Here is a 12,431-nt window from a genome sequence, read left to right on the forward strand (position 1 = left end):
TTGTGAACAATATTTGAGGGAAATGGTGATATTGTGTATGTGGAAAAAGTTTTAGATCTTTGAGTTCATCTCATACAAAATGGGAGCAAAACCAAAAGTGTTGCGTTTATATTTTTGTTGAGTGTACTTAACAAAGAGAATTTTCAGTTTTGCAAATGCCTTTTTTTTCCAAATTAAAAAAAAATTACATATTTTACAAATACACATTTATTTGTAAAAACCAACATACATGTTACAGTAACGTGTGTTGGTTTTTACATATAACTAAACCAACCAACCACAGTAATGGGCAGAGGCTCATTTTCCCATCATGCCTTTTGGCATCTGTGTGTTAATGTTCAAACCTTCAGAATTAGTGCATTATTTTAAAATTAAAAGATATGTGTTATAATTTCACTTAAAAAAAACTAAATAAACTATAAATTATGTGGATTAATTTGGTTTATAAATCAAAACCATAAGTCAAACCCACTTTGCTTTTCATGACTTCTGCCATGTCTGGGGCACTGTTCAATGGCATGTTCAATGTAAATGACTCTTCTTTGCAGCAGTGGGCAGGACGCACAAAGACAGAAATGCTGACTCATTGGTTGTTGTTGTGTTTGGGTTTGTGATTGTTTTTGATTCTAATCAGAAGCATTGGTGGTGATTAAATTCAAAACCGGCTTGTCAGTAGCTGACAGTGTACCTGAGACAAAAGTTAGTGGTTAGCTGTAGCTTATGCTAAATTTTTTAGTGGTTTATCAGTTTAGTATTATAAAAGTTAGTGGATTAGCGGTTATCAAAGCTAACTATTTGGTTAGCTGTGCCTACCACTGACTAAAGTTAAAAATCTTCTGCTTTTCCGCTTGCTGAAAATGCAACGATAGTCCAGATGCTGATTTATCTACAATAACAAGTCATGTCAAGTCTGAGAACATGCACTGGTGTTCCATGTTGCCATATCCACCACATCACGAACCGGCCTTGGGTCTTGCATGGCAACTACATATGCAGACAACTGATCCATCCCCACCTCTCAAAAGTAACCATCCATCTGCAGCAGCCAGGTGAAGCATGTACATATGTGATCCCTGTGACCGCTTGTTTGATGCAGAGTCATTCTTGCAGTTCCCAAGGATCCTCTGAAGAAACTAGGGAAGAGATTCGTTATAACCTTGGTGGATGCACGACTGATGCATGTCAATTTTAACACATAAATTATGATTTATTGTGACCTATGTGTACAACCATTTTCAAGACTGCTAAAATATGAGTGGCAGCATTACACATTCAATTACGCAAATGACTCATTTATTTAATTCCACTTAATAACACGGCACACATTTCCTGTATCATTAATAAATATTGGCTTTGTTCGGTGTGATAGTGTGCCGTAGTTATTCTAGAGGGGACTGTTCAATTGTTAAATATATAAGCCAACTTAGATCTTACTTCAAATCATATGTCCACTCTCTCACTCATCTTAAACCACTTAATCCAATTGAGGGTTGTGGGGGGTTGGATCCTATCCCAGCAGTCATAAGGTGTGAAGCGGGTTCACTCTGGACAGGACGCCAGTCTGTCGCAGGGACACATATAGCACATATAGACAAACAAACACACTCGCACCTATGGACAATTTGAAGTTTACAATCCACCTAACCTGCAAATCTTTGATCATGCAAACTCCATACAGAAAGGCCACAGGTGGCAATCGATCCCATGACCTTCTTGCTGTGAGGCAACAGTGCTAACCACCAAGCAACTGTGCTGCCCAAATCATATGTCTATGTTTATCTAATTAATACCAACCAGGAGATGATGATGATTCTGCTACAACGACCGCTAGGGCAGTTTGTCTCTAAAAACACGTGAATGCAGCATTAACATGCCAATGGCTGCAGACTAAACCTCATAAGTCCTAGCCGGATAGTTTGAGACCATAATGTAAAGGCATTTATGCATCTGCCCATAAACGGGGGGCTAGAAATGATTTGTTTCCAAATCCCAATGGGGAGGTGATGGTCTAGTGGTTTTAAAGCGTTGGGCTTCAGACCAGAGGATCCTCAGTTCAAAATCCAGCCAGACCGGAAAATCACTACTTAAGGGCAAGGTCCTGAGGTTCTTGCATGGCAGCAGCCTGACATTGGTGTGTGAGTGTGTCTGTGTGAATGTGAGGCATCTTGTAAAGTGCTTTGAGCTTCTGAGGCAGATGGAAAAGCGCTATATAAATGCAGTCCATTTAGCAACATTTGGAGGTCTTGGAGGTCCAGCTCATACCTTCATCACTCCATCACTCTACATTCTAGTCATTTTGTGCAGAAGGAGGCTCTTTTGTGCTTGATCGCTGCCCCCACCCCCTGCCCACCCCCAAATCTGACAATGATGATGTCCTTTCTGCACGGGCAGTATACTAGCGCAGTTCTAATCAGTGCAGCGGGGAGTGCGCGAGAACGCATTGGAAATGGTTAGAGAGAGACACAGACGAGTGTTTGTATGCATTTGTACATCTACGAGAAGGAAGCAAAGGCAAGGCGTGAGACTGAGGGAAAGGAAGAGGGGAGAGAGAAAGGGAAAGAAGCAGAGGGAGGGGAAATGATATAGTGGGAGAGAGAGAGGGAGAGGTGGTTACGTAGAGCAGCACCCCAATTCATCAGGCAGATACGGCAGCTCTGCAGTGCCATCGCACAGTCCGAGAATGGGACTATGAGACCGAGAGACAGCAATCAGAGAGGCAGGGAGCAAGGACGGGGGGAGGCGAGACGAAGAGCTTGAGGCATTTGTTCCGATGAGAGGGGGGAATGATTATCGCCCATCGTGGATGTGGAAAGGACGTGGCAACAGCAGCTGAGGCTGATTTGCCATCTCCCGTGTAGAAGTAGCCGGCGTCAGGACGTTATGCCCTGTGAGCAGTGAAGGGAAGCGCATGAGAGCCAGGAGCAGCTCGTTGAACGCATGTCTCAGGACAATCAGGGGATGCAGCAAACCTCTGCCCTGAGCTCTACCCAGCAAGGAGGAGAACCAGGTGGGCTGGGGCAGGAGTGGGAGGCGCTGCTTCGGAAAGCAGCTAGCTTAACCTGCACCGTGGTCCTCATCAAGAGCTGTTTTCCAGATCTGAGCGTGGATTTAGTGCTCTGAGAAATGACGATCTGTGGTTGAGCCAGCAAGGAGCCTCGAGAAACCTGCAGGAGTGTGTGAATGCTGGCCAACACCAAGGATAACCAGCCTCTTCCTGCACAGGCCACCTGGAGATTCATCATCAAGGAGTCTACACTTGGATTCGGTCATGAATTGAGGAGTTTGGAACGAGGATTCCGCGGAGATCCCGTGTTTCTTGTGTGATGTAGGATTTACAATATGTTTACCTGATCGCGGGTCTAGGAGTAAAAGGCAAGAAAATGTATAAACAAGAAGTTTATTTACGGAAAAAAATACTAACACGGTAAGTACGTCACCGTACTTAGATGCCTGCTACCTTCAATTGTATGAGCCGTGTCCTAGCTCTCAGAGAGGTTGACCCAATTGAAGCCATGGGACTCAGGCCAGAGCTTTACAAGTATGTGTTGAACCCAAATTTATTTGGTAGGAACCTGAATATTTATGTGTACACCCCTTATGGAGTCATTATAAATGCAAAAGGAAAAAGAAAATGACAGGGATAGTGAATAATGTGTGATACACGTAAAATGTGATTTAGTGATATTTTCATTTGATGACTTGTAGTATTGTGTCTTGTCCTAGGCACTTGTTTGTTTTTTGTTTTACACTCGCTCATCTGATCACTAAAGGAATGTTTAGTGAGCCGTGTTTGTTGGAAGATGCCGTATTGGCTCAATCCAACATAACTAACAACACCAAGCTTCAGATGGGCTTCCTTCTCCCCACTACCTCCACCCTCGCCTGACACTCTTACTCAGTCACACCAACACCAAGTGGGTGTGTATTAGCCTACTCAGACCCCACACCCCACCCCACCCCACCCTCCCCTTTGCAGGGCTTGAGCTGGGCCTGCAGCATTTCCTACCCCCCTCCCCTCCACCCTCTCTCCCGTGTTTGAGTTAGCCGGGCCCCCGCCTGTACTGTGGGAGCCCCTCACCCCTGGCCTGGACCCTGTCTCCCCCTCACCCCGCCTGGTGCTGCTGCACCCGGCTCTGTCTCTGCTGGCCGAGGATGATGTGGCAGTGCCATGTGTCGTCCTCTGAGTGCCGCTGCTACCGGCTGAACGGCTTCTCCCTGCTGAAGCGCTTCCCTCTCTCGGCAGATGGGGCCTGTGGTAAAGCCCTGGACCAGCCGGTGGGCGAGTGGCTGGAGCATGTGGGGCTGCCGCAGTACGAGAGCAAGTTCCTGCTCAACGGCTTCGATGACCTACGATTTATGGTGAGTCACCTGCAGCATGTTGTCTCAGGGGGTCTGGTCAGTCCCGTCCTCTACCTCTGTCAACCTTGTTGCATTTGTCTTTTCATGTCACCACTCTGCTTGGACTTCCTCTTCTTCTTCTCTCTCTCTTTTTCACTCTGCATCACACTTCTCCACTCTCCCGTGCACTCTTTTTCACTTTTCTCTTTGATGGCTCCTGTTCACGCATTTGCAGAGCATGATACTGGTTAACTTCATGACTCGACAAAAAGAAGCGATCATATTAAACGAGGGCTGGCTGAAAAGTTCTGCCTCCAGTGCAATCTGTCAATACCAAGCACGATACCGAAGTACGAGAACAATCCTCTACTTACTGACTTCTTTTTTTTTTTGTCGTCACCTCACCTTGATTTTGGTCTCCCAAAACAGAATGACTGTGGCTCACCGGATTATTTGCGCGCTTCCTTTCCTGTTGGTGACAACGCAATTTTCACACAGTGAGGGTTGGAGATTTGACAAAATGGAACTAGTCTTGCAGACTGAACATGAACACTGATGTTGCTGGTAGTAATACCATATTAATTCTATTACAAGAGCAAACAACATGAACAGAAATGAACTCACATACTTCTACCTCTCATGACTCAAACTGTAAATATACTTGGAATTGATAACTCACAGATATTAAATGTACACCTGTCTGCAAACTAATCAACACTGCAAGAATGTGAAACCAAAGCAAACCTTGGTGCTGATCTTGTTCTGAACTTTCAGTGTGAAAGTCACCCTTAAATGTAGATACTATTTGTACTAGAATGTAGATACTATTTGTACTACTGTATTTATGTACTAGGTTGTACATAAAATACCACCATGCAGCAGATAGTGGGGTGATGCTGCTGCAAAAGCAATGCCCTGGTTGCTACACGCCTTCTCCGTGACATAAGTCACGCAGATTAAAACAGATTCCCGCTCAAAGGATGGTCGTAGGAGGCGAGTTTCTATGTGTTCAAACATAAGGCAAAGCCATATTTAACTGTATAAAAGACAGAAAAGCCGATGTTTTGCAAAATATGGTCCCTTTCAAGGATGTAGACTCCTACAAATGGAAACACAAATGACAAGTAAAACGCAAACCATTTCCCAAAATTTTTCATCACATTACCTTATTTATTATATAATCATAGCCACCCTCAACCTATTATACATAATACTCAGATTTCGGGACTCTACTTAAGTGTGGATACACCCACCTACCACTCAAAATAAACCTAGAATTCTTAATACACCATTGATGACACAAATAATAATAATAAAAATCTTGTATGTTGTTCAGTGGCAACCTTTTTCAAACCTTTATCAGTGGTAGAAAAAAGTTATTAATGTGAATAAAAGAAATTTTAAAAGCAACCCTCAGTAGTTAAGTCTCACACTCAAGCACTGAGGGTTGTACCACTTAGAGTAGCACTTAGAGTAGACCATGGCAGTGTTGAGGTAGGGTGGCCAGTTCTTTTCCTCATTGCCTTGCACCCGCCAATCAGAACTAGTCAGGCATCCCTTTCAGTGCTGGGTGGGCAACTGGGATGGCACCAATCCTAGCTGGTCACCATCCCAAAGAAGACCAGTGCTCTAAACGCCAAACCACACTCCCTGATATACAACTCCAAACAACCAAAACAGGAGGTAAAACAAGGGCAATGGCTTTTGCTCATATTCTTTTCAAACGTGCAAAACATAGCAACAATACATATCCCTCCAGGTTGGATGTTGTCGAAGTAACATTACATGCAGAAATCCGGAAGAGTTACTTGTAGTTTTGTCCATGTTAAGCACTGTTAGCATAGCATAGCACGACGTCAGCCTACCAGTTTTTAACCAACAAAAACATATTTCACAAAACTGTCAGGAAAGTCAGCAAACTGGATACTTTTGTCGTATTTTGGATTTGCTTTAGGTGCCCTCAAAACAAGTCAAAATTCTTTTGGCATCTCCTGTCTTTTCCTCATTGTGGCCATAGCAGATCCACCATTGGATCAACCTGCTGATTGATACAGGGTTTATGCCACATAACTCCAAATCTACAGCAAGAATGGGAGGGGCGTGGAAGTGGGGGATCTTCAACCAGGGACCTTCTGTTTAGGAAGCAAGCCGCTAGCCCATTTGAGACAACCTACACCGAAATGGGAGCAAAACCAAAAGTGTTGCGTTATATTTTTGTTGAGTGTATAATTGAAGTTGGTCTTGCAATAACTGCACAATCTATGTGAACAATATGCCCACTCCTTCGGTGTATTATATTTGTGTGGTCACTATACCATCTGGAAATTAATATCCCCCCCCCCAAAAAAAAATATTAATAATTTCAGGACCTGCCTCTGAAATTTTTGGGGGTAACTATATCAATATATACATGTTGACTGAATATTCAACATATTGGATTGATGATGTACTAGTGGGGCCAAAAAGTATTTAGTCAAGTCCCTGATTGTGCAAGTTCTCGTACTTAGAAAGATGAGAGAGGTCTGTGATTTTCCTCATAGGTACACTTCAACTATGAGAGACAAAATGAGAAAAAACATCCAGGAAATCACATTGTAGGATTTTTTAAAGAATTTATTTGTAAATTATGGTGGATTAACTATTTGGTCACCACAAACAAGCAAGATTTCTGCTCTCACAGACCCTGTAACTTCTTCTTTAAGAAGCTCTTCTTTCCCTCCACATGTTACTGTATTAATGGCAAAACCTCCTTCCATCCAGTGAAAGCACTGAAGATGCAACATGCTGGGTCTTCCAGCATGACAGTGATCCCAAACACACCGCTCGGGCAACAAAGGAGTGGCTCCGTAAAAAGCATTTCAAGGTCCTGGAGTGGTTAGCAGTCCTCCAGACCTCGATCCCACAGAAAATTTGTTGAGGGAGTTGAAAGTCCATGTTGCCCAGTGACAGCCCCAAAAATCAGTGCTCCAGAGGAGATCTGCATGGAGGAATGGGACCAAATACCAGCTACAGTGTGTCCAAACCTGGTGAAAACTTACAGGAAACGTTTTGACCTCTATCTATTGCCAACAAAAATTTATATACAATGTATTGAGTGAACTTTAGTTATGGACCAAATACTTATTTTTCGACCATAATTTACAAATAAATTCTTTAAAAATCCTACAATGTGATTTCCGGATATATTTTTTTTTTTTCTCATTTGTCTCTCACTAGTTGAAGTGTACCTATGATGAAAATTACAGACCTCTCTCCATCTTCTAAGTAGGCGAACTTGCCACAATCAGGAGCTGACTAAATACTTCTTTACCCCACTGTAAGGCACTTGATTTAAAAGCTAGAACTGCAACTAACAATTATTTTGATAGTTGAATAAGCTAATAGCTATCACAACAATTAATTGAACAGTTTGTTCCTGCAGTTGCAGCATGTGTGACAGCGGTGGAGCTTTGTCATTCTTTCACTGAAAACAAAGCTACCACCAGCTTGCTAACTGCTATGCTACAAAATCGCATCTGAAGTTGAAATATTGTTACTTGATTTTTTTTCTTCTTTCTTTTTTGTTGTTGCTTGCTTCTTGATATCTTACAATATACAAAATCAGAGGTTTAAAATGCACTTTTTCTATCATGAGCGTGTCACATTTAAACATTATCATAGTTCACTACTAGCTAGTATTTCTTTAGCTAGCTAGCTTATTCTAAATCACTCTTATTATCACTGGTGGACAGTGTTGGGGGTGTTTCTTTATGATCTCAGGATGCATGCTGTGCTCCCATAGTATGCTAATTTTGCCTAATACACTTACTGACTTGACAGCATTTTGCTTGTTAGTTTGGTACAACTTTGCAATGTCCTGCATGTAAGGGCGGCTGCTTGGGTCTGTGTTGTGTGTTTGACTGCCTCCCCTTGCTCTCCTCTGCATGTAAACTCACAGGGAGCGGAGGCAGACGCTCTGACCAGTGGACTACAAAACCAGACCTCTGGCCATAGAGTGGTCAGAGAATCCCTTTAGCTGTTGGGGGAGTGAGGCCTATACATATACAACCACATGCAAGGTGATTCACTGCTGGCCTTCATAGCACAATTTCGTCTACCATATTTTTTAGGCCATATTCTGTAGGGGAAACCTGGGGCACGGTGAATCATGTGAGGCACAGTGAATCAGTAGCTATATCTGCAAAACCGTTTATTATATATACAGTGAGGGACCCAAATAAGTATTGGGACCATCGGGGTGAAGAGAGAGCTGAAACCGTCAGTGGTCCCCCCCCACTTGGGCAAAGCTCTTGATTTACCGATCGATCTACGTTCCGATCCTCACCTATGGTCATGAGATTTAGCTCATGACCAGAAGAACGAGATCGCGAGTACAAGCGGCTGAGATGAGTTTCCTCCACGGAGGAAACGGATGGCTGTCTGCATCCCATGACCGTTGTGTGCAATTTCTCTGGTTTTCACAAGAGCTAAGACATCAACCATTTTCTGCAGATTTCACTTTTAAAAAAGATTTTGTCATGGAAAGCTGAGCGGAGGCTTTGCGTGTCACGATGGATTCGCTACTGGAGCGAGACCAAACCACCTCCGTTTTGGTCTCACAGGATGACTTTGAGATGGCGTTCAGACAGGCTGTCGGTGGTTTTTCCATCGAGTGATTATCCGAGAAATTGTGGATGTGCTGGACATGTCCTGTGAGGCTGCATCACAGGCGTTTGCTGTGCGGCCATGCGGCACCGAGCCGCGATGGTGCGAAGCCTCCACTCCTCTTTGCCCATGACAAAAACTCCCCTGTAACAGTGGAATGTATCTGTATCATTTCCAAACGGGACAGCTGTCATTTTATCCGGTATGTCATCTGGCTAGCACAGGACATTGTGAGAAGACGGTGGACATCAGGGGCACTTTTTCGGCAGTAAAGCTTGAGAGGCAGACATGCGGAGTAGGCAAAGGAAAAACAAACATCCACAAAAAGTGGGAACCGTCGAAGGCTCTGAAAGTATGAATCCAGAGAAAAAACTAAATGACGGAAGTCAGAACCAGACTACAGAGGCAAACAAAACCCAGAGACAGGTGCAAATGAACAATGGAACATCTTAAAGAAAGCACTTACTGAAAGTGCAGAGGAGACCATTGGAAGAGAACAGAGGAGGGGAGCAAGAAACCGTGGTGACAGAAAATATGATACGAAAGATTGGACGAGAGGAGACGGTGGAAAAAAGTGAACACAGAGAAAGGAAAGAGGATGTACAGAAAGCTTAACAATGAACTGTGAAGAAATACAGATGCAGCGAGAGAAAAGTATTGGGAGGATCAATGCAAAGAGATAGAAGACTTGGAAAGAGCTGAAAAGATTGACAAAATGTACCAGAAGGTGAAAAAAACTGACCTGGAAAAAACAAGAATCAGTCAACAAAGACATCATGAGTAAGCAAGGTGTACTATTGACAGAACCCAGAGGAGATCATTAAGAGGTGGAAGGAGTACATAGAGGAGCTTTACAACAAAGAAGAGAGGCCTGAGCAAATTGAGATGGAAGAAGAGGAAGAGATAGAGAGGGACCAACTTGGCCCGGACATCTTGTTAAGTGAGATACCACATGCCATACAAGAACTGAAGACCGGCAAAGCAGAAGACGAAGATGGCATCCCAGCAGAGATGCTCAAGGCACTGCAAGATAAAGGAGAGGAGCACCTTATCACTCTGTGGCAAAACATATATAACACTGGATCATGGCCTGAGGACTTTCCTGCGCAGTATCATCGTGCCGCTGCAGAAGAAACCCAATGCACAGAGATGTGAAGAACATCGAACACTCAGCCTCATCTCCCATGCATCAAAGATCTCGTTGAGAGTAATTAACAACAGACTGAGAACCAGAACAAAGGACTACATTGGATAGGACCAGTTTGGATTCCGGAAAGGGATGGCAACAAGAGAGGCAGTGGCCATCATGAGAATATTATCAGAATATAACATCGAACACAACCGAGATGTTTATGTTTGTTTTGTGGACTACAAGAAGGCATTCGATCTGGTGGACTGGACGAAACTGATGGCCGTTTTGAAAGACCTGGGAACAGATTGGAGGGAGAGGAGACTGATCAAAGCCTTTTACATGGGACAGGTGGCAACAGTGCGACCTGACCAGGGGATGGCTGGACCATGTATCATCGGAAGAGGAGTGCGACAGGGCTGCCTACTGTCTCCGCTGCTTTTTAACATCTTTGCAGAGACAATGATGAAGGAGGCCATGGAAGGATTGGAAGAAGGAGTGAAGATGGGAGGACACTTGATCCAAGCTGTGAGATTTGCAGATGATCAGGCAATGATAGCGAACACAGCAAAAAGACTCCAGACCATCATGACGAAGCTAAATGAGGTGGTGGAGCAATACGGACTGAGAATAAACAAGACCAAGATGAAGGTAATGAAGATTGGGAAAGGTGAATATGAGCAGTTGCAGATCAACATCGATGGCCAGGTATTAGAACAAGTCCAATAATTCAAATATCTTGGAAGCCTGCTCACAGATAATGGACGTAGCGAAAAAGAAGTGAGGAAAAGGATTGCTATGGTAAAAGATGTGTTCAACAAACATCAAGTGCTACTCACTGGAAAGACCAACCAAAACCTGAAGAAGAGACTAATCAAGACTTTAGTTTGGAGTGTACTTCTTTATGGCTCAGAAACCTGGACAATGAAGAAAGAGGACATGAAGAGACTAAGCTGCGAGATGTGGTTTTGGAGGAGAATGGAAAAGATCAGCTGGAAAGAGCACGTGAGAAATGAAGAAGTACTGAGGAGAGTTGGAGAAAAGAGAAGCCTAAAAGTTACAATCTGGAAGAGGAAAGCACAATGGATTGGCCGCATCATGAGATCAGAAGGAATGTTAAGAACAGTGCTGGAGGGGAGAGCAGATGGAAAGAGGAGGGAGAGGAAAGGAAGAGGTGGCAATGCTGGACAACATACAAGAAGGGCGTGGCTATCACATCATAAGGAGATGGGATGGATCGAGAGAGATGGTGTGCGGTTGTGCATGCTGGACCTGCCCAAAAGCAGACCACCACCTAATATATATATCAATCAATCAATCAACCAACCTTTTTTTATATAGCGCCAAATCACAACAAACAGTTGCCCCAAGGCGCTTTATATTGTAAGGCAAGGCCACACAATAATTATGAAAAACCCCAACGGTCAAAACGACCCCCTATGAGCAAGCACCTGGCTACAGTGGGAAGGAAAAACTCCCTTTTAACAGGAAGAAACCTCCAGCAGAACCAGGCTCAGGGAGGGGCAGTCTTCTGCTGAGACTGGTTGGGGCTGAGAGAGAGAACCAGGAAAAAGACATGCTGTGGAAGGGGGCAGAGATCGATCACTAATGATTAAATGCGGAGTGATGCATACAGAGCAAAAGAGAAAGAAACAGTGCATCATGGGAACCCCCCAGCAGTCTACGTCTAAAGCAGCATAACCAAGGGATAGTCCAGGGTCACCTTATCCAGCCCTAACTATAAGCCTTAGCGAAAAGGAAAGTTTTAAGCCTAATCTTAAAAGTAGAGAGGGTATCTGTCTCCCTGATCTGAATTGGGAGCTGGTTCCACAGGAGAGGAGCCTGAAAGCTGAAGGCTCTGCCTCCCATTCTACTCTTACAAACCCTAGGAACTACAAGTAAGCCTGCAGTCTGAGAGCGAAGCGCTCTAATGGGGTAATATGGTACTACGAGGTCCCTAAGATAAAATGGGACCTGATTATTCAAAACCTTATAAGTAAGAAGAAGAATTTTAAATTCTATTCTAGAATTAACAGGAAGCCAATGAAGAGAGGCCAACACGGGTGAGATATGCTCCTCTCCTGCTAGTCCCCGTCAGTACTCTAGCTGCCAGCATTTTGAATCAACTGAAGGCTTTTTAGGGAACTTTTAGGACAACCTGATAATAATGAATTACAATAGTCCAGCCTAGAGGAAATAAATGCATGAATTAGTTTTTTCAGCATCACTCTGAGACAAGACCTTTCTGATTTTAGAGATATTGCGTAAATGCAAAAAGGCAGTCCCTACATATTTGTTAATATGCGCTTTGAATGACATA

At 43.7% G+C, this 12,431-nt stretch overlaps 1 protein-coding gene across 7 annotated transcripts in view; it reads left to right on the plus strand.

Annotated features, from left to right (window-relative positions):
- Window positions 1-3,183: 3,183 nt before the first annotated feature.
- The window catches only part of LOC117506208 (ankyrin repeat and SAM domain-containing protein 1A-like), an 81,392-nt gene continuing 72,144 nt past the window's right edge, over window positions 3,184-12,431 (plus strand). For 3 of the 7 annotated variants that reach the window (XM_034165740.1, XM_034165725.1, XM_034165747.1), the window contains exon 1: window positions 4,030-4,359. In XM_034165740.1, coding sequence (XP_034021631.1) covers window positions 4,153-4,359 — 207 coding nt within the window. In that variant the 5' untranslated portion in view covers window positions 4,030-4,152. Of the gene's footprint in view, window positions 3,326-4,026; window positions 4,360-12,431 lie in introns of those variants that run through there. The other 4 variants (XM_034165731.1, XM_034165709.1, XM_034165716.1 and 1 more) reach the window with 4 other exon arrangements.

The sequence above is a fragment of the Thalassophryne amazonica genome, chromosome 3 (genome assembly GCF_902500255.1).
Source record: "Thalassophryne amazonica chromosome 3, fThaAma1.1, whole genome shotgun sequence".
Lineage (NCBI taxonomy): Eukaryota > Metazoa > Chordata > Actinopteri > Batrachoidiformes > Batrachoididae > Thalassophryne > Thalassophryne amazonica.